General features: G+C 37.6%; 1 protein-coding gene across 4 annotated transcripts in view; it reads right to left on the bottom strand.

Annotated features, from left to right (window-relative positions):
* METAP1D (methionyl aminopeptidase type 1D, mitochondrial) overlaps nucleotides 1–22,981 on the bottom strand; it is an 88,094-nt gene that overhangs the window by 2,939 nt on the left and 62,174 nt on the right. For 2 of the 4 annotated variants that reach the window (XM_041723527.1, XM_041723526.1), the window contains 6 exons: nucleotides 14,620–14,777; nucleotides 12,427–12,576; nucleotides 10,858–11,006; nucleotides 10,237–10,279; nucleotides 6,786–6,949; nucleotides 58–155 (listed from right to left, as the gene is read on the bottom strand). In XM_041723527.1, the coding sequence (XP_041579461.1) occupies nucleotides 58–155; nucleotides 6,786–6,949; nucleotides 10,237–10,279; nucleotides 10,858–11,006; nucleotides 12,427–12,576; nucleotides 14,620–14,777 (762 nt within the window). Of the gene's footprint in view, nucleotides 1–57; nucleotides 156–6,785; nucleotides 6,950–10,236; nucleotides 10,280–10,857; nucleotides 11,007–12,426; nucleotides 12,577–13,929; nucleotides 14,125–14,619; nucleotides 14,778–22,981 lie in introns of those variants that run through there. The other 2 variants (XM_041723529.1, XM_041723528.1) reach the window with 2 other exon arrangements.

Here is a 22,981-nt window from a genome sequence, read left to right as displayed (position 1 = left end):
CCAAACTGCCTTATTCTGATTCCATTCAATAGATAGCTCCCAAATCAACTTTCTTACCATGATGCCAAATTTCTGGATGTCCATGAAAGTAAGATCCTATTCCATGCCCCACAAAATGTGGACAGACTTGCAAACCATTCTGATGAGTTATGTGGCTTTAAAAGGGATCAAACAAAATGCTTAAATTAGGTACGTTTTTAACGCATATTTAGATAAAGTCACTTTAAAATAGTCTCTAAAAGAGAAAAAATCAGTTATATTTAGAGTCAGATGATAACATTAATATATTCATTATTCTGGAATAATTAAAATTTTTGCCATTGCATGCAATGACTCCCTTTGGATAAAGGAAGATAAAAGGTATGTAACTTAACATAGTAGTTTGCTTCATTTACCTTAGTACAGCATTCGAACAAGGCCTTTTAGACAACAAATGAGTGTGCGCGCACACATACACAGATTGGTATGCATAACCAAGATACCTGTGCATAGAATGCAGGTCATAAAAACTTGCCTGGTTTGTATAAGGTTTCACAAAAGACTGTGCAAATTACTAGTGATTTGGGAACTGAAGGGAGAAACAAAAATGCAACCTAGAAATGTGACCTCCTGCTTTTACAGTTTCCTTATTCTGGCCTATTTCAAAACATTATACATTTTAGAAACAGACATACTCACACAAAAGGTCAAATCTTGTTGTCACTATTCTTGAAATACTCCAAAACTTTGTGATCATTTGGGATTTCCACTCAAGACCTAGGTCATTAACAAAATTCACACCGAGTGCTTATAAGCACCGTGATGCCTCAGAGAAGCCAGTATTGTGATTCCTAATTCTTAATGCTTTATTAGTTCTTTCTACATGCAAATGTACTGGGTTCCATCTATTTCATATAAATGAAGTCTGGCATATAGAATCCAACCCTAAAATCTTCACCTACAAAGTTAAGAAGTTGTTTTTGAAATAGGTGAACACATTCATTTCTAGGAGCACGAGAAAGATAAGAGCATATAAACCATTAACAATTTATATTTTCATGCGGATGAGGGGCATAGCACCTTAACCTTAACCATAACAATGGATCAGGATTTATAGGACTATTATTTAAATTCTTATCAAAGTCCAAGTTCTTAGACCCCAAACTAGAGTTTCCAATAGACCCTAGGTTTAGTTGAACATGAACTCAAAGGCAGCATCTCTGTAAGCATTTGTGTCAGTACGTTTATTTCTGAACATGTTTAACTTTCATCTCCAGACCTGCAAGATACCTTCCCATAGACCAGGATGTCACTATAAAAAGCAGATGGACAGCCTCTCATTCAGATTTAATTTCCATGTAACCGATAGTGCAGAAATAGGTAAGCCATGCATGTGTCGATGACAGGAATAAGTCAACATTTATATCTCTTAAAGTTGTACTTTATGGTTATAGTTATTTCTGTGTCTCTTTGCACATGGGGCAGGTGGTATAAAAACTTTTCAAGGTGTTTCTATTTGTATCACACAATTTCTGAATAAAAACAGAGAACGGAAAGTGGATAGAGGGTAGAGAGAGATTATTAGATAAAGACAATAATCATCTAGACTTTTTTTTTTTACAAGAATGGGTTCTACCTAAACCTATAAATTATGTGACTTCAGACCCAACACACCTCAACGATTCTAAAGAAGATTCAATATAAACCGTTCTCCTATTTTCTTTCCTTAAAAGAAAAAAAAAAACCCACCTAGGATCTAACTGATTGGCAGGCATCACGGCTACATCTTAAATGTGTGTTACAATGGCAATCTTCATTTTAATTTCTGATGAGAGGAAAGGAAGAAAGCCCACTCTGAAAAAACACTTGGGGTCCCTCCGCCATCACACCTCTCATTCCTCTTCATAAAAGAAGCTGTGCAATTACAAGTGGCTAAAGATATTTGAGTGCATTCTCCTACAACAATTTACTGCCTGGATCCTGCTGGAACTTATGGTTACAGGAGTATCATAGAATGGATGTGTCATGAATGCCAAGGTCAGGATTTCACAGCCGGGTGGAAAGAGGAAAAGAACCGGACAAATTTCGCTCAGTGCCTTGGCTGAGCACCCATCTCAATGCTTGATTCCCAGGAGCTAAGTATATATTTCTGGTCTGCTTTTCAGGGTATTTCCCTTTTGGATTTGTAGTGAGCTTTTTAACACATACTTACTGGGACTAAATGGGATAAGACCTCACTAATGTTTTGAATTACTATTTAAAATCATGCCCCTTCTACTATTTTGGCATATAGGGGAAGCACGAGATTATGTACCCTGACTCTAGGCTAGAAACCCAACTTCCTAGAGCCAACCCGAATGACCTGTAGTAGCAAATTCCACTTTACCATGAAAGCAAGTAGTGGTAACCCTGACTGTAGCCCACGGGAAGGTGGAGCATGTGTGCTTCTCCTAACTGGTGTGTTGAGGGGGGCGAGTAGGGGTGCCCAAGAGATGCGGAGGCTGCTCCCCCAGCACCAGCCGTCACAGGGCCATGCCCGCCTCTGAGCAGAGGGTCTTGCTGCCCTGGACATTCCACTCAGGAGGATCTGCCTTCTTTCTGCTGAAACCTACTGCACAGAATTCTCCTGGTATTAGCTGTTCTGTTCTGATTTCCTCTAAGTAAAAATCCTCTCAGACAGCATGACACTTACCCATGAGCCTGAGCGCATTTATGATTTGAAGTCCTTCACAGGGACTATTTGGGGAGGGAGAGGAGGGGAGCGAAGAAGACCTTGTACAAGTGTAGTTTCCGAACTTACTTTTAAATCGTACTATCATTACAGTTCATGTTGCAGTTATGGTTCCCCTCTTCAGGAATTTCATCTTGTGACCATTTTCTTCCATTTAATTCCCTTTCTGAGGTTGTTTTCCTCAATTGGAAAGACTGTCTAGATAAATTAAAATTCTTAATATGCTTCAGCTACATTTTGTGACTAAGAATACATACCCCAAGAGGGCAGAGGAGGACTGTGGTTAAGTGCACACTCTTCTCAAGAAATAAAAATTCACGTGGAAACAGTTTGATCACTATTTTTACCTGAATCCTATAAACAGCATTAATTTCCAAACGGTCACATCTCTAATTAAATGGCACCTGATTTTCCAAGTTCGGTCTTTCCAGATTTTTATCTTAAACAGCAGTCTTTGGATGAAGGAATGTAGGAGTCCAAGGATTCCCTCTAATGACGAGGAATGTTTAAGTACAATTAGTAATATTTTTAAAAGCCAACGACCGTTTTCCAAATGAGTGGTACGTTTTTTTGTTTCAAGCTGGATCACAAATTACTGTATTTTTCTTACAATAGCGCTGAACTTTTATTTGAGGTTTTCTGTTTCCGAAAAGCAGACATGATGGATTGAAATAAAAGATAATTTATTGCAGTGCTTACTTTCATGTGCAGAGAGAAGCAGTGTAATTGTAATTTACAGTAGCTGTCAAGAAAAATCCATCACAGATGACATTAAAATGACTTATTTTGCCTGAGCCACTTATTGTTTAAATGTGCATAATCTAATAGAAAGAGATTATTTTTAAAAATCTGCTTTATATTCTTCTAAATTAATATCAAAACATATACTTATGAATTAAACATTAAAAACCATTTATTGATACTTTCATCATGACATTTACAACTATAAGTTTAAATTATTTTTGATTGAACTGTCACATATTTGGGATGCATGAATCTACATATTCACAATATTCTCATATGTATAGATCATATCATCTAGAGAACATGTGAATATACAGCTTTAGAAATAATTTAAAGCAAATGGAAGTGCAGTGCATGTAATAACACTGTAACCTAAAGATCACGAGCCATCCTCATGAAGCAAAAGGGCACACAGGGAGCCCTTTTCATTAAACTATTTTAGCCAGTACGCCTTCAGAGACATCCTCCTACCTTTACAGGCTTCAGAGAATTTCAAAATTTCCTATAAAGATCACTGGGGTTTGGTAACACACTACTAATAAAAGAAGCTTGAATGTTCTTTTCATGGTGTATCAGTAGAGGGAGGCTATGCAAAAGACGGTGAATATCTTAAAATAAATGAGACTGGGTTGAAAGATGTTTGTAAACCTTCATCTGTAATGATTCCAAGTACTTTTGGCTTAAAGGTGGAGATTGTTTGTTTATTTACTCCGTTGAGATTTTGCCTGAATGAGAAAAGGCAAAATAATACATGTCCAGAAACACTGGCTCAACATTCGTTAGTCCCTGGTGGCAGACGTAAGCCATCTAAATAATGAAATGTATCAGGGTAAAAGTAAAAAGTTCATTGTCTATTATTTTTCACATAGTTTTGTAAGTGTAGTTGTTGGGACTGATCTGATTTTCAAAGGAGCTTATACATGCAAATTCATACTCTGCAAAAACTGACCTTTGCACCCAGATAGCTAAAATCCAATGTCACTTTCAATTCTACTCTTCTGCTTCTTCCTTTTCTTTTCTTTTTTTTTTTTTTATGTAGCTAGAATTAATGTAGTGAATATGTAATGAAATGCATTATCCTGCATGGAGATTTATCAGATTTTCCGACTGAATGCTATGCTTTGCTAGTACTAGCTGGAGTTCACCTGCATGTTGGTGTGGCGTGTGGCTCTTTTTTGTAAAGAGTTAAGTCGTACACAAAAAAAGGGAACAAAGGTCAGCACCCAGCCGCCACTTGAATGTGAGATTTTTCTTTTTATTCCCCTTGATGTATACTAGGCTCTGTGTTATTAGTCTTAATGATGGAAAATTGTAGTGTTGATACAAATCTTTTTTTCAAAGTAGTAGGCGGGAGCTCCATTTGTTAGTAAGTTTTTTTGTGACTAAAAGCCACGGACAGTACATTTATGTAGCAGTAAAAGGCCTAGATGCTCTTTCCATAGCAGAGCTAATTATTCCTACTGTGACCTTACTGATCTAGCCTGTTCCTAGCACATCTCATCTGCACGCCTGTTCCTCTGTGTAGATGGTGTCAGAGAATATGAAAAACCCTATAATGAAACCATTTTCATGATGGAGAAAGGCTACTGGAGTTGCACTTGCTACAAAGAGGCTCAATTATATGAGTAATTGTGATAATTTTCTACATTCATAGCCTTCAATGGGGAAAAAAGAATGAGAGCCACAAAGGAAAATTACTTTAACAAGAAAGTACAGAGAGTAAAAATGGAAGAAGAGACAAAAAGGGGAAAAAATAACCAGAAAAAAAGTTTAAAAAATAGATCTGGAGGGAGGAATAGCGAGACAGGGAGAACAACAGAAATGCTCAAAAGCCCATGTGCAGCTGTGTTGCACAATTAAATTGAATTTTTTTTTCTGCAGTTGATGAATGTGACTACTGCAAATGTGCCTCTGTAGTTAGCTATCATTTGTTGTTCCGTGACAGGAAAAGGATAATTACCTCTCAGAGAGAATCAAAGGCTGACATGCCCTTTAGACACAGCCATGAATGCAGAGCTCGATAGAATGCTTGAATAAGAATCTAGTGTTCTCTGCCCCCTTCGACTGAAGAATAAATTTTGTTAAAATGCAAGAGCACCACCAGTAAATTTGTTGAACCCTAGGTGTTCAAAAATATGAGATACATCTATCGACTCATCCCATTTGCAAAAATAAAACTGCATTTTGAATTCATTTCTATTATATTCATGGACAGTAAGATAGTGAGATATGCATTAAATTTCTTTTCCCAGTAGGGGTCTGATTCAACATTTCCTATGAAAGAACAGAGAGACACTATCCTTTTTTCCCAGGCTAGTTAGCCTATAATTTAAAACTGTCAAAAACACAATTTTGTTCAAAGTCTTCAATAAAAGCTTCTCAGATATAACCCAAAGAGATTTTACTAAAGTTTGATTCAGACATTGTTACAATATTTTTAAAGCCATAAATACATTTAACTGATATTTTACTGCCTTTTTTCTTAAAGTATTTGAGGGCTTACGAAGAAAAAAGGCAGCATCTTTTCAAGGTGACTAAGCCTTCCATCCTTTAGACAAACGCGAAGTATTCAATGGTTCTTATTAATGAGAACAGTACTTTTGAAGGTACTGATGTGATCATCTTTAACAAAATGCATTACTTTTAAATAAAAACACATATTCTGTATGTCTACTCCAAAACAATTATGGGGGTAAGAAAAAAAAGATCTCAAAGTAGGTAACAGATTATGGGGAAAGGCTGGAATTCAGAAAATACACATACACTCAAAAAGCAAACCTAGTATATACTGTTTGGAAAATAAACAATGGTTTACAGGAAAAATGCAGAGAAGGATGTAGGCTCACCCTTTCAGCCTGTTTGCTAATCCACTGATTTGAAAGGTAAGGCTTCCTTGAGCCAATGTTTTTTATCTTTGTATCACAGGAATAGATTTCACTTCATTCCTTTATAAAATTTAGCTTTCCTCCTGTTTCATTATCCAAGAGTTTGGGATGCTTATCCCCTTCCTACGTACTTTCTTCCATGTTTGGTGTGATTTTGAGGAAAGCAACGCTCCAGACCTATATGTTGAGCTAAAACTAAAGGAGTCATATAAATATTGCTTGCTGCTCCTGTAAGTTTCCTGCTGACCCTAGTATAATTCACTGTTTTAAAATCTTTTTTTTTTTTAAACCCAGGGAACAGCATTGCAGCGTGGCAGTTCACATACTGATATTAGACTGAAATGATGGTTCTGAATCATAAAACATGTCATCAACTTTGTACCAAGCCACCAATAACCTTTGTACCATTTGCCAACCCTCCCTTTACTTGTCAGTGTCAGGCTTACCTGATTGTGTTTCCAATTACAGAGAAGGGAGCCCCCGCTCTGCAAGCTGCAATCGCTTCATCTCTACACCTCCTGGCAACCTCCACTAACTTTTTACCACATTCATCCACATTGCCCACCAAAAATGTTTCGGAGGTGTCTCCATGGTAGCCATTGTAATAGACCTAAACACAGGCAAACATTTTAAAATATGGCCTTGTTTTTAAAAATGTACTCTCCCAAAGTATATATTGTGTTCATTTATGTATTTAGTAGATTCATAGGTTTCACTCTTCCAGAATTACTTTCAAGTTTCCCTACAAAAGAAAGATATGCTTCTGAATTTGCCTTCAGAAATTAAAAAGATGAAGCCATACAATGATGTCACAAAATTTAAAAATAAAAACGTAACTAGAATGGCTATTTCAACATTATGATTAGCAATGCTGGTATAATATTTTGATTCCTCACTTCGTTTCTGGGAAGACAAAACTACATATTCATAAATTAGTGACTAAAGACACTGACCCACAATTACTACAATAGGTCTAGAGGGCCTAGAAGTATTTAACACAGTGAAAAGTTTCTTCAGTGTCATGAAGATACTTGATCTTTTATTTACTAATTCTGCACTTGGAAGTGATAGATAATAAGAAATGAAATAGACACGTCAGTATTAGACAGTGGGAGAATTTAGTTCCAAGAACTGAAGTAATTCAATATGGGAATGAAATATGTTATAGAAAGATCCTGTCTGGAAGTGAAACTTTAGTCAAATGTTCCAGATAGCAGAATGTTAACAGGAAACACTACACATGGGGGTTTAAAGAATTAAGATATAACAAAATAAGCTTAAGAATAAAATTACAGAAAATATAATTTTATCAGTCATTAATGATTCAGTAGGCACTATAGGATCTTGAAAAATATCAGATTCGTTATAAACATCAATAGTCAACAAAACATGATAATAAATATAGAAGGTGGAAGACACTGGTTGAATACTGATCCTTAGATATAGCATGGTATTTGTCATTTTGCATTCATTTGATCTACGTGATTATTTTTCACATTTCTCTTTCTCATGCAGCAGAATGCAGAAACTTATAAAAAAGATATTTATCTGAGCTTTCTATTTTAATACTGAGTCAATGTCTTAAACCTGTATATTTTTCTGTGCTAAAAAAAAAAATACTCTACTACACTCTGTAAGGGAAGCAGGAAACATCTTTATTCGGTCTCCACTTTATAAGTCAGAAGCCTGGGCATAAACAGGTAACTTGTCTAAGGTTAGCGGCAGAACACAGAGGTAGATCCAGATTAACATGATGGATTATTGGCTTCGAATCAAATGTTTTCTCTACTATGTCAAATGACCTTAATTACCTCCAATAGAGTAGTGTTTTATACATTCGTTCCCATTTGCAAACCAAGAAAGTACAAGTTTGATTTTATACACAAATACATTATAGTCACTAATATGAGTAATTGTTTTTAAAAGATGTCTAATCCAGTGTTTACGTAACTGTTATTTAAGTTAAAAATATTCTTAAAAATCTTTGTTTTTTATATTACTTTTGCTAGCTTTCAAAATGACTATGTGAAAGATTCAATATATGTGAAAATAACAATACTTGTGAAAGTCTATGGCAGTTATCTAAAATTAGGGTTTGTGCTTACAAACTATTTTTGTTTTGTACTTCATTTATTAAACAAATATTTATTGAGCAACTACTCTAGGCATCTCACAGTTTGTTTTTTAACATTTGACTTTCTAGGGGGAAAGCGGTCTGTTTTTTTGTGATATACTAGATGTAAACAATTATAAAATGCATGAGGAATATTTTCTGATACAAGTATAGGATCTGATAATGGAATCTTTCACTTAACAACATATCTCAAAAGAAGCAGAATTTGTGGGGAGGAGTAAAAAAAAAAAGAAATATGATTTATTAAGATAGTGACCTATATGTTTTCTTGACTCTTTCGTATTTCTAGACACTTGAAATATTATATGTTGCTTTATGAGTTTTGCAACTGTGAAATATTTGAATGTTAAAAATGTATTAAAAGTCTTCAGGAAACAGAAAAGGCATGAGATAGTCTCTTTGTATGCACTGGAAGCAGTAGGAAAGTGTTCTGATTTCCTTCAAAGTAGCAATATTTTATTAGAGGGTGATTAGGTGAGATAATAAATGTAAAACCCCCAAATCAGTTACAATTGAATGAAAAGTATGTCATAAAAATATTTTATTTCAGGTATACTTCATAAAATATCTCCTTCTATATGATTCTGAGTTGGAAAGATAAACCAACAGAATATATGTGAAGCAAATGTTCAAGTATTCTAAGTAGGACAAAATGACATATGAAAGAGTAGCAGCAATAAAAGAATCTTTGGCTCTATCATCATACAAACTGATACGCAGAAAAGAGGGTGAGTTAATTTAAGCAAGTAAAAATTTGACCAAACTCAACTACTGGACGCCAATTTCTACTTCATTCCCATGCTACCTAAATTCATGGTCTGGATACAAAATAACTACTATGGAAAATATTTCCTCAGTTGTCCATCTCAACTAGTTCTCACCAGATGATTAAATTTTATTTATATATTTAAAACTTATTTATTAATCAGATGCAGAGAATTTATTTATAACCTACATAATCCAGAGGGACCGTTACAAAGTTTTTTAGTAAAATCAACTGCCAAAGCACAAATAATCCAAGAAAAAGATAGAGGTTGTACAATTTGAAGTTCCCATGTCAAATTACTTTGGGTTGTTATTTAAAAGCACGGTTGTTAAATCAGTTGGTAAAAAGTCAGGTTCAGAGAGAAAACCACTCTGCTTGCAAGCTCCGAGTTCAAGACTCTCTCTACCCTCCATACCACCAATGGAACACGACGTTACCCTTCAGGGATTTTAATAAATCTAAGGAACACTGCTAGCAAAAGAGTTGCTGTCCAAATAGACTGACACACACAGGCCAATGTAGCCCCTAATGACAGAGTAAGATAATGACAGGCCCCACTCAAAATCAGCAGGAAGAGGAAGATCAATCTTGGCAGAGTGAAGGAAAAATGCTGGCTTTCTTCGCGTTAGCTCATCTCATACATATCTAGCTTCAGCAGCTGCCCAGTGCTGTGGTGCTCTGCATTAACTACACAGTGGATCAATAACAATTACACCTTCTCAAAAACATGACACATAGCAGGATTGGGTTGACATTTCACTTAGGCCAACATTGATCTCAGTGCATCTGATTCCAGCCCTAAATTCAAGTCAGGCCTGGGTTTACTTGGAATAAACACGGAGTTAAAGACAAAAAAGGAAACCAGCTGCTTGCGTCTGGGTCTAGAAGTAAACAGCACTTCCCTTGGTGCAGTTCACATTTTCAATCCACAATTCTTCCTGTTGCTACCAGCAATTCTGAAGTTGATCAAAGACTGTTTTTTATATTATTTACTCACCGTGACATCAATGTTGATAATATCTCCATCCTGAAGAGGTCGACTGAAACGTAAACAGAATAGAAATGGTGATAGACAGATCTCAATAAAAGGAAATGTAAAAAATAAGTACCTAAGACTATCACAGACCCGGTGAGTTTCAATAATTTGGAGTAGAAGAGGAATAAATAGAATAACTATATCTAATCTTTAAGTTATGTTAGTCACGTCAAATTTTCCAAGAAATACAGAATATGAACATATTGCCATTGTTTAAAAATCTTTTAAAAATTCTTTAAAAAATGTACTTATCAGTTACTTTAATTTTGCAAAGAGCTGAAACAGTAGTTGATAACCTATATTTGCCTACATTTGGGGTTTTACCATTTATATGGTTGAAATCTAAGAAGGCAAAAGAAATATTTCATGAACCAGGACCTTTTTGGATTACACACTGCTTCAACAAACATTAAATTATGTCCACTTAGAAGCAAAATACTTCAAAATCTTTGTTTTACCATAATCAGTTTCAAAAGTTTGCAGGTGGGTTTCAATTAAACTAGTGTCTTTCAACATATGTTATAGATCTTAGTTTCATGTTTTAGTTTCCAAAGGAAGAATATGTTATTAAGCAATGAATACCTGTCAGGAATACCATGACATAGCACGTTGTTTACAGAGGTACAAACAGATTTTGGAAAACCTCCATAGCCTAGAGGTGAGGGATAAGCATCATGACGGATGATTTCCTGATGGACAAGAGCATCTATCTCTTCAGTTGTCATGTCAACCTAAAATATTAAATAAAGAAATTGTGTAGCAACAGTTGAAGACATTTCCTGCACTCACTGACCATGTCTATAGCTACAGCGCTTTTAGATGAGGCTGTATAGATTTACTGGGATAAACGTGTGATACAACATTTTAATTAATGGTGATTAACATTAAATATTTAAATTATGCCTTTTGGACAATTCTTTGGGTATACGATGGTATTATGGGCTGTTAGGAAATGGAAACTGTAAACCCTAAGATGCTTTAAATTATCTGTGAGTCATTAAATGACATGACTCCCTTTGAGCCTGAACACTTCACAAATATGTTCTTAGGCAATTCCTTCCTCTTCCTCAAGGGTTAGTGCCTCAGGCTAACTGAAGCTTATAAATAAATTCTCAAAAGTGTCTTCAGTTTAGATGACAGGGCTTGAAGAAGTAAGTCGGCCCACACTGTTTTATCTCAGCGAAAGCTCACACGGGCTTAGCAACAATGATGTGAAGATTATAGATCATTATTTTAAAAACTCAGTCTGATACATATTGTAGAAATTTGGTTTTCACAAATCTCGATTTCTTTCATGCCTAAATAAACCCATTGTGTTTTTTAAAAAATATGTCTCCCTTATCAGAAGGCATCCGATTGCTCTCAAACCAAAAAAAAAAAAAAAAAACAACCCTAAAATTGAGTTTTACGAGAGCATGAGTTTACAAGTGTTCCGTAAACTCCTGAGTCCTAAATAAAATTCTAAACCAAAATCTTTTATTAAATATTGTGTTATTTGTTATTCACATCATGCTTAGTTATGTTGCTATAACAAGTTCATTACACAGATGATACCCTAAGTGATTTCATCATGGAGATTCACTTCCTAAATTCTGCCCACCTTCTGGAAACTTCAGGCCCGTACTTTTTTTTTTTTTTTTTTTAATAAATGATTCTCATAAAGCAGGGGGCTTCAGATTATTCTGAAAGAACTAAATCTTGTAGTAAGACAGTTGTCTGTAATTACGTTTCTATATTATGCACAGCTTTGTGTATGTGCTCTAATCCTTCTTTGCAGAGCTAATGCAAGAAAATAGGAGACAAAGGATGAGGCCGAACAACTTTTCAGGCACAGAAATAACGTGGGGAATAAAAGCAGAAACTACAGGCAGGAATGAAGGGGCGGAAGTCAGAGCTGTCTGCCATTGATCACGCCGGACAGGCTGACTGGGCCCAAAGCCTCTCCTGAATCCTGCTACTTAAAACTGCATTTGGATTTTAAGTTACCTCTAGAATGAACATATAAAATAATAAAATCCCTTTCCCCCCACCCCAAGGCTTTACTTGATTTTTAACAAAGTGGATGTGTACAAAAGAAGAGTTAAAGGGGGAGAAGGAAGAGAGGAGGGCTTGTTGCCCTTATGGAAGTCCTGAGGCTTGGTGAGACGCCACCTTTAAACTCTTCCCAGCCAGGAGGAGGACATGACGGGCCAGCTGACAAGCCTGACGAAGCCCTTGAATCTGATCTTCATTCTTAACTTCTATGCTGTCTCCCCAGTCGGGTACAATGCCTGTCGTCACATAGTCTGGCTTCTTTATGTGCTTGAGGAAAAAGGATTGAAAATGAAGATCAGAACCCAGCACACGACAATGGGATCATTTTGTCGGACACAGCCTCCTGCTTCATGGAGCTCTGCCCTTCCTGCCGGAGCACCGACCTCCGAAGCCAGCAGGACAGACCCTCCAGGCTGCCCCCGGTTCCTTCCCCTGCCCTTTTGAACTTAACATTGCCTGTGAGTGCTGCCTCTGGATGGTCTGTTAACCTTACTGTGCTTTGAGTCAAACTGGTCTGAAGTAGACTTCTGGTCAAAACAAACAGTAGTTTTCTTTTCTTCCTCCTCCCAACCCTGTAAGGAGCATTCTTGCCATTGATGGAAAAAGAGCACCAAGCTTCCAAATTGCCAAATGGCTAATTAAGAGCACTTTCATCTTCTTAACACAAAGATAAAATTTATGCAAAGGATAGTTCACAACACCCTCTCCGAATGAATATATGTAAAAGGCTGACTGTCAAGTCCACTGAAGCCTATTACGTATACACTTTTCTTACACTCGGCAACTGTACCCAAACTAAGAAGGGACTAGAGAACAAAACCCAACAGCTTTCTTTTCTTTTTCTTTCTTTCTCTCTTTTTTTTAAGTACCTAAAAAATACCTAGAACATTTCCATCACTTGTCAAAAACAAACAAAGAACCCCCCCCCCAACTCAAAACATTCAACTCTGATCACCCTTGTAGAACATTCTCCACTGCTTACTTAAACCTATGGGCAGTATTCAGAAAATAAATACTATTTTACACACAGAGCTTCTTTCAGTCCCAAGGTTTTGCTCAGCTCTTTACAATCTATTTATGGCAACTGCCACATAAGCATTGTTGAACAGTACCCACTAAGGGTACACAGCAGTTGGGGACAGGAAGCTGAGGGAGACAACACTCTTCAACTTGACATCACAGCAACTCTGGAAGGGCTGAGGTTAGGGGTCTGCGCTTTGTAAAGCTCATCACACAGGGCTGAAGACCTTCACTTATTCTTGTATTCAAGAATAAGTGCTTTACCTTTCTGCTACAGGTAAAGCCACTGCTTGGGTAGCCAGCCACGGCCAGGCCCTGGGCGAGTGTCTACTCCTACAGCTTTGCCACCAGTGCCCACGAAAGCTCACCCAGCCTCCCCCACTGACTGTGCTCTTGACTCCCCTCTGCTTTGTGATTGGGCCAGATTACAATTACAGGCAGAAGGGCTACTGGGTTGTCACGGACATTATAAAACAATACATTCATCTCTCCGGAGACCTCCTTTTCTTTCCCACTAAGTTAAGACCAGGAATATACTCTGGGCTCTGGCAGCCTGTCTCATTGGCCCCTTTCCACACACACAAAAAAAGGGCCACTCACCTTCAGGGAGTGTGTCAGTATACTTAATGTGGGTTTCCTGTCCAAAAAAATGCATAAAAGGGGGGAAAGCAGGTGACTTTTGTGACAAATCTATACTTCTTTTACCTATTCTTGTTCTTTCTACATGACCCCCACACCTCCTTTACATTGCATTTCAAAAAATGGATAGATCGTCTTTCCACAGAATTGTAATCTCTGAAAAAAAAAAAAAGAAGAATGCTCTGAGGCAAGAGGTTTTATTTAATGACTCTAAAGGAGAATTTGGAAACAACAGAATTAATACTACAGAAGGTATAAGAGTAGACTTAGGAAAAACATCTAGTGTACTAGTTTCACGTAATCGCTCTTGAATGACCATTTTATACTCAATTATTCTTCTCTAAAAAAGTTAAGAAACTATAGACATATACTTTTGCCTTCATGTTAGAAATTTAATATAGAAAATTTCATGGTAGGAACTAAGTCTGAATAAGCTAAGTGGCTGTAAGCTCAGAGCTTTATTTGAAAAAAATTAATATTAGGGAACTGCAGATGTTACAACTTCTCAAATCACAATTTTAAATCACAAACCAAGTTTAAAAATTATGATTTGGATGGCTCAGAAATCAAAGGTGCAAAGACATTTGATCGCTTCTGCGGTTAAGCTTCATCTTGGCTGGAAAAAGCAGCAGATAATAGGCAATACGGTACCTCAGGGACTGGGTGAGCTGAAGAAACTGCAGCCGGCAAAACTATACTGTGGGAAATCTCTCTTTGTCTCCGGAAAAAGAAATTTCTTCTTTGTTGACCGCTTGGCTGCTTGTGTAAGTAGATATGATTGAATGGTGAAGAGAAAATTCTGTGACAACCTATGAGCAGAAATCGGCATATTTTAAGTTAAAAAACCTAACATAGTGCTACATTTTAAGATGTTGCATTGTTGTCTATTAAATCATTATCCTAATCCTTTATTGGCTTAAAAAGAAAAAAGCCCCAAATAGAAAGGAAAGCAGTGATATTCTGAGTTCTAGTACAAGAATAGCACAGCATATTTATTAGCTAATACTATGTTTACAAAAAAATGTTTGACAATGGAAAACTCTACTCTAACAGGAAACAAACATATAGAAGCATCTGCTAAGTACCAGGTCTGCAAACAGAACAATTTCTGCTGTGGTACCTTATGCAGCCATGTCCAGGATGACCCCAGATTCGGCGCACTGTTTGGGTGGCTTTCTATTCTTTAAAGCTGTTTTCCTTTCAAGAATCATGGACAAATTGCCAGCTGCACATTTTGCCCTTGACAGGATTACTACTCTGTGTTAAGTTCACGTGCAGCGAGGCATTATACCAAAATTCACTATGATGAATGCTCAAGACAGATAAAGACTACAAAACAGAAACGTAGGGTGTGACCCTGAAACAAAAATGAACGCAGGGTTCTAAAGTGCCCACAACAGGAATTTAGAAATATCTATCAAAATTTTAAATGCACATATCCTCTGACTCAGCAACTCATCTCCTAGGGCTTTATCTTCCAGATACTATGCAATAATCGATGTAAGAAGATGTACCCTCACTTTCATGGTAGAAAAAAACGGGGAATAGTGCAAATGTCCATCAATGAGGGACTGGTGAAATATAGTATGGTATATCTACACAAAAGAAAACGATAAAGAGAGTAAGCTAAATCATTTCTATGTTGTTGATATGTAAACAAGCCGCAATATTTTAAGTTAGGGAAAAGACAAATGCTGAACTAGACATATAAAAAGCCCACTGATGTAAAAAAGAATTTATACATTTATCTAAGTTTGTATATCCCTCTAAAATTTCTAAAAATTGATATTTATCAATAGTGGTTATTTCTGGGGCATGTGACTAGGCCTGGGGTGAGAGGAAGACTTGCTGATTCACTTTGTTTTCTTCTATACTGTTAGATATTTTAAACCTTCCACTTGCATTACTTTTATAATTAATGATAGTTTGAAAATTCCCCAACATGCCACAATTGCATGCCAGGGGTTAGCAAACTACTGCCTGAAGGCCAAATCTGGCCTGCTGCCTGTTTTTGTGCAGTCCACAACCTAAAAATGATTTGTACATTTATAAATGTGCCAAAAAGAAATAAAAAAGATAGTATTTTATAACACATGAAATTATATGAAATTCAAATTTCAATGCCTATAAGTAGAGGTTAATTGGAACACAGCCACACTCATTTGCTTACAATGCTCTGTGGCTGCTTCGAGCCATAGTAGCAGAGTTGAGTATTTGTGACAGAGACTGAACAACCCACAAAACCTAGAATATTTACTATCTGGTCCTTTACAAAAGTTCGTTGACTCCTGGTCTAGAGCACTGGTTCCCAAGATGTGGTACCCAGACCAGGATATTAGCACCATATGGGGGAAAATGCAAATTATGGGGCCCCTCAATTCACTGACTCAAACTCTGGGATGAGGCCAACAATCTGTGTTTTAACAAGCCCTCAGGGTGATTCTGATGCCCGCTAAAGTTTGAGCATTACTGGCCTAGAGTAAGATTTCAGCTATGGAACATAACAGAAACACAAACTGCAGGTGAGTACTGGCCTCCAAGGTCAAGATCTCCAAATGAACTGGAAAAAGGCACAGACACAAACCAACCGCCATGATCAATGATTCAAAGTCCTAAGTTTCACTTGATTTTTAAATTCTTATATATAGTTGAATGTAATAGTGTTGAATCAAACTTACAGAGGTATTCAGGTGTTATTTTAAAAAAATTACAAGAACTAGATAAAATGCAGCAATATCATTTCTTTTAAAAATCAAAAGTTAGGGCAGCCTGGGTGGCTTGGTGGTTTAGCATCCTCCAGGGCATGACCCTGGGGGCCCGGAATCGAGTCCCACATCAAGCTCCCTGCATGGAGCCTGCTTCTCCTTCTGCCTATGTCTCTGCCTCTCTGTGTATGTGTCTCTCATGAATAAATAAAATCTAAAAAATTAAAAAATAAATAAAAATCAAAAGTTAGGGGGCCCCTGGGCGGCTCAGTGGTTGAGTGTCTGTCTTTGGCTCAGGGTGTGATCCTGGGAACCTGGATCGAGTCCTACATCGGGCTCCTTGTAGGGAGCCTACTTCTCCCTCTACCTGTGTCTCTGCCTCTTTCTCTCTCTCATGAATAAATAAATAAATCTTTAAAAAAAATCAAAAGTTGCTCGATAGAGGCAAGTACATATTCCCTGAAGCTTGCACATTTCCCTGATGACACCACCACCAATTCTAGGATTGTCAACTGGTGTATGGGGCAGGGTAGTATCCTAGGAAAAGCAGATGGTTGGAAAGCAGAAGGCTGAACATTCATTTCAGCTTCACCACTTGTTAGCTGTGTGACCCTGATCAAGTTTCTTATTTTTTTAAAATATTTCTTTATTTATTCATGAGAGGCACACAGAGAGAGAGGCAGAGACATAGGCAGAGGGAGAAGCAGGTCCCATGCAGGATACCCGATGTGGGACTCAATCCCGGGACTCCAGGATCACACCCTGGGCTGAAGGCAGACGCCGAACTGCTGAGCCACCCAGGTGTCCCCTGATCACGTTTCTTGAGTCTCTGGTGAGAATTGGAATACATGAAAAACTATGTGAAAACACTTTGCATTCAGTAGATGTCTAATAACTGATAGTTCCTTCAGGAATACATAAAAAGAAAAAAAAAGAATACATAAAAAGGTTTTAATGAGAAAGAAATTGTACATTCCATTATAGCTTCTAATACTGAGCGTTCACTGTCAATTACCGTACTAAGCAGTTTATATACATTAGCTCCTTAGTCTTAACGACAACCTTCCACTCCACTCCACAGCTGAAGATCTTGAGGCGCCCAAAGGTAGGTAGCTTCCCCCAAAACATGCAGTGAGCCAAAGCTGTGGGAAAGCAGGTCAAGTTGCTTCCACAAAGTATATTATTTTTCTCATACACGTGAGAAAAAATGACCTAACGCACATGGAAATGCCCAGCAAATGTAAAAGGCATCATAAAACTATTAAATGTTACTACCATTAGGTTATTTTTCCAAAAGTGGTGATGGGTTGACCTCATCCATCCACTCTCTCAAGCCAAGCTCCATTCTCTGACCAAACACATGCTTCAGTGAGGTGATTGAATGAAGTTGGTTGGCAATTACGGGGCCCAACTAAAGCAAAGACTTAGGTGGAATCAATCTAGGTCAAGGCTCCTACAATGCATCCCTAGGTAGGATCACAGACAAGACACAAGCTCCCAAGTATTTCCCTTCTGAGGAAAGTATGTATTATGATTACTATTAATAATGATAACACTCAATAGAATTAGTAACAATAATAGTGGTTAACATTTAATGGCCACTTTCTTTGATGAAGCACAGTGCTAGGTGCTTTACATACCTTAACTCTTACCGACTCTGTCTGGTAAGCAGGCAGCTATTATCATCACTATTTTACGGATGAGGAACTAAGACTCACACCTCTGGTAGTCTAGGGCCTGGGCTTCACATCCCTTAAAACCAAATCAAGGACCATGCCTGCCACTGCAAGCTGCCTTTCTACAGTGTGCAGGGGCTCTCGTAGATAGCATGCTTTGCTAGAGAATGTGTTTTTTTCAGGAATTAGATTTTTTTAAAAGATTTATTTATTTATTCAAGGGGGAGGGGCAGAAGGAAAGAGTCTTCAAGCAGACCCTCCCTGGGCACGAAGCCCTACATGGGGCTCAGTCCCACTACTCATGAGATCTCAACCTGAGCTGAAACCAAGAGTTGGATGCTCTATGGACTGAGCCACCCAGGTGCCCCAGGGATTAAAGGAAACTTTTTTTAAAAAAGACATATTTACTTAATTTTAAAGAGAGAGAGCATGCAAACAGGGGGAGGGGCAGAGGGAGAGAGAGAATCCTCAAGCAGACTCCTCCCTGAGCATGGAGCCCAACGCGGGGCATGATCCCAAGACCCTGAGATCATGACCTGAGCCAAAATCAAGAGCTGCTCAACTGACTGAGCCACCCAGGTGCCCCTAAAGTTGTGTTGTTGTTGTTGTTGTTGTTTTAAAGATTTTATTTATTTGAGAGAGAGAGAGAGAGTGCATGAGCAGGAGGAGGGGCAGATGGAGAGGGAAAGAAGCAGACTCCCTGCTGAGCAGAGAGCCCAATGTAGGATTTGATTCCAGGACCTCTGATCATGACCTGAGCTGAAGGCAGATGCTTGACTGACTGAGCCAACCAGATGCCCTAAAGGAAAGGTTTTTTTATTTTTATTTATTTTTATATTTTTTTTAATTTTTATTTATTCATGATAGTCATCAGAGAGAGAGAGAGAGAGAGAGAGAGAGAGAGGCAGAGACAGAGGGAGAAGCAGGCTCCATGCACCGGGAGCCTGACGTGGGATTCGATCCCGGGTCTCCAGGATCGCGCCCTGGGCCAAAGGCAGGCGCCAAACCGCTGCGCCACCCAGGGATCCCAGGAAAGGTTTTTTTAAAGGATAATGAAAAAAATAAACATCATAGGACCATCTAACATTTAGAATGAAGGTACTTTTCATGAAAATTTGTAGATCTGATCTAATTGAGAGGCACTATAGTAGTGAAAATAGCATGAGCTTTGAGGCAGGTAGATCTGAGGCCCACATTCTCCACCATTACATGGGAACAATAGTGCTTTCCTCATCACTCTGCTGTTGTGAGCATTAGTTGAGATGACATACATAAATAAACCATCCTAAAAGCAGGTCCTCCGTAAACATTAATTTTGTCCCTTTTGCTTCTCAACTCTTCAACATGTTTACCTGCAGGCCTCTAAATATATTTATTCTTTAATTCAACAACTACTTACTGAGCTCCTCCCATATGCCATACTCTGGATGCAGGGTGAACCAGGTGACAAAGTCCCTGCTTTCCTGGAGCATATATTCTATGGTGGGACACAGACAAGAAGCAAACCAACAAATACATTAGATTACATCAGATGGCGACATGCGTGCATGATGAAAAATGGGCAAGAGTGACAGCCGTGGACGGCACCTTGGAACCATGGTTCTGCTCCTGGTCCCGCCAAGAGCTAACTATGTGACTTCAAGTGGTAACAGTAACAGTGAACACTGGCTGAGAACTTCCTGGGGCCAAGCTCTATGCTGAGAACTTCGGATACTGCCCACTGATACAGAAGGCTTAGAAAAATGAGGGAGTTGGACTTTATAAACTTTGAAGGGGTCTCTTTTAGCTCTGACATTTGTGCCTTCATTCAGCAGCATCTGATTGTCATGCTACCTCCCAGGCAATGGGATGATGTGGATGCCGATCAATTTTAGGACTCATGAAGATTTTTTTTTCAATGCAGCTGATTACATGAAAGAGAGACCGTCTTTATCAGCATTATCAAGTTCAAGTAGACAGTCATTATAGGGGGAATCTTTTCTACGTACTTAAAACCTGAGGCATGAAGTCACCAGGCCTTTACTTGGATATCTGGTTGAGGCTTTTAAGACATTCTCTTGTAGAATGAACAGTGTTGCCAATGTACCTGTCCTGCCAAATGATAGGCTCACTGCTGAAAAGATGCAGGCACACCCACACATGACTTAAACATCGGGAACACAGCCTGAACATATCCAATCTGTTGACAATTACGGTTCTGCTGTGTACTCAGAAATTCCACTTTCATATGATACTTTTTTTATTTGAAGCAAAATCTTTTCTTTCAATCTGATAAAAGACACCCTATAAACGCTGTCACAAGGTAACAGGATAATAAGGTACCATACCGTGTTTATTCCACTAACTATTCATTACAAACCAGAAAAAAAAATCTAGTGTTTTCACAGGTGAAATGAAGAAATGGGCTTAAGAAATACATGTCTTTAGAAGATAATGGTCCTCCAACTAATGTGGAGGTGGGGCAAAATCCTCAATTTTGTTTATCATATTGTAATTAATAAATAGTAGTTAACAACTTTTCTAAATGCAGAGTGGGTAAAATTAAAACCTCCAGTACCAATTATATTCAGGGTCACAGGATAACCAAACTACAGTTACTGCTAAGAGACCATTCTAGAAAAGGTTTGTTGGGTTTCCTTTGTATTTCCTTTCTTTATAAAAGCACTGCATTGTACACCGAAAGCTGATACAATACAAATATTATATGTCAATTATATCCTGATTAAATAAATAAATAAAAGTACTGAGGATACCTTATCACAACTATATCTAACTTCCAACTTGCCACGGTCAATGTTACAGCTAATCTGATGTACAGCATCCATCATCAGAGGCAGGGACACCGGCCAGGCTTCCATTAGTCACAAGACTGGCCTCTCTGCCTCCTGGACACCATCGTATACCTAGGGCACACAGCACACCCTCTTTTTTTTTTTTTTTAAGGTTTTAAGTAATCTCTATACCCAACGTAGGCTTGAACTCACAACCCCAAGATCAAGAGTCACATGTTGCACTGACTGAGCCAGCCAGGTGTCCCGTATTTCCTTTTGTTAAAGCTATCTTCAGGAAACAAGTTTCAGGTGTGTACTAATTATTGCAAGGGACAACCTGACCATCTGAAGTTAAGGAGACACAGGTTGAAAATCATCAGAAACCTCAGAAGAGGAGAGCCCCAGATCAGCAAGGAGCTGCTTTGGACTAATTTAATCTTAAAAGACTGATCATAGTGAGTGTTGTTAGTATTGATTATGTAACAGAAACTCTCTATAGGGTTTCCTTAGGCAGTACATCTATATGTTATTTGTTATAAATACTAGAATATTTACTGTTATCAAAGGTAATAGTAAGAATTATTTTCAGTGTCACAAAAATTCTATCAGTGTCTAGTTTCAGCTGAATGTCGAAAATTATAGGCAACTGCTTCTTTCGCACACTGTGAGGCCTGAATGTCTTTTGAAATTGGTATATGTCCTCTGGATCCTGCAACACATTTTTCATATTTTAAATCTGTATTTGCAGTGGAAATCTAAGTTACGGTTTTAAATATGAAAATATTTGTGAAAAACATCAATTTCTAAAAACTGTATTTTATTTCCCTTTCCAGATTAAGTCTGAAAGGTGGGATTACAAAATTCAAGTATGATGGAGGGAGGAATGCACACAACATGCCCTCTTACTCAGGGTCTATTTTAATTGTTATCTGCTCATGCATTCTATACCACATAATGAAACGCTTCCATTTCACTCACTGAGCCCCGGGTTTTTCCGTGCACCTCTACTAATGACCCTTAATTAAGTCGATTTTATCCTTGAAAATGTGAGTTTTCTTTTGGCCAACAAGTATTTTTTACAGAAGAGGCCGGAATCAACTTTCAAAGAGACATTTAAGATGCTTATTATTTTAAGCAGTGTAAAACTGAACAAAGTATATTTGTACTCAAGTGTGGGCTACCAACACCTATATTTTTCATTGTATGTTTCCAAAGAAGCACTTCCACCCTACAGAGTACCATCAATCCTCAGTTATGTTGCATTTCAGAGGTATTAAACATCTGGGTAGAAAACAACACAATAAAATAGCCTGTAGTACCTAAACAATGTCAACCAGAGATAATATGTAATTTAAAAGATACTCTGTAAAATGTCTTACTGAATATATTTTTTCATAATGATCAAATGCCAAAGTCTAGTAACAAAACTATTATTTATAGCATATCAACATCTAATTGATTTTACAAATGGAGGCAATTATTTTGGATGAAGGGGGGAATGTGTGCCAGATTTAAATGATTTATGATTACTAAGAGAGAAAACAATGTTTTGCTAATTCATTTTCAAATATGGCTCTTACAGTCATTGATAATTTTAATTTTAAACCAAATTATTTGCTTAAATAATACATTAACTTAAAAAAAGTAACTTTGTGACAGCAAACAGATTATTTTTAACTGTTTAGAAATATTGCTTCCTACAGTAGGCTCAAAAGGGACTGTACCATAGAAATAGATTTTCGAGGTGCTGATTTAGAGCCACAGAAAGATCACACTTCATGAACTCCAACCAATTACCTAGAGTAGGAGCACAGGCTTTTATAGCACTGTGTGCTTCAAGTCCAAAAGGGAACACTGCAAA

This window comes from Vulpes lagopus, chromosome 11, assembly GCF_018345385.1.
Source record: "Vulpes lagopus strain Blue_001 chromosome 11, ASM1834538v1, whole genome shotgun sequence".
Classification (NCBI taxonomy): Eukaryota; Metazoa; Chordata; class Mammalia; order Carnivora; family Canidae; genus Vulpes; species Vulpes lagopus.
The sequence above is the reverse complement of the archived record's forward strand: the minus strand, read 5'-3'. Positions and strand labels throughout refer to the sequence as shown.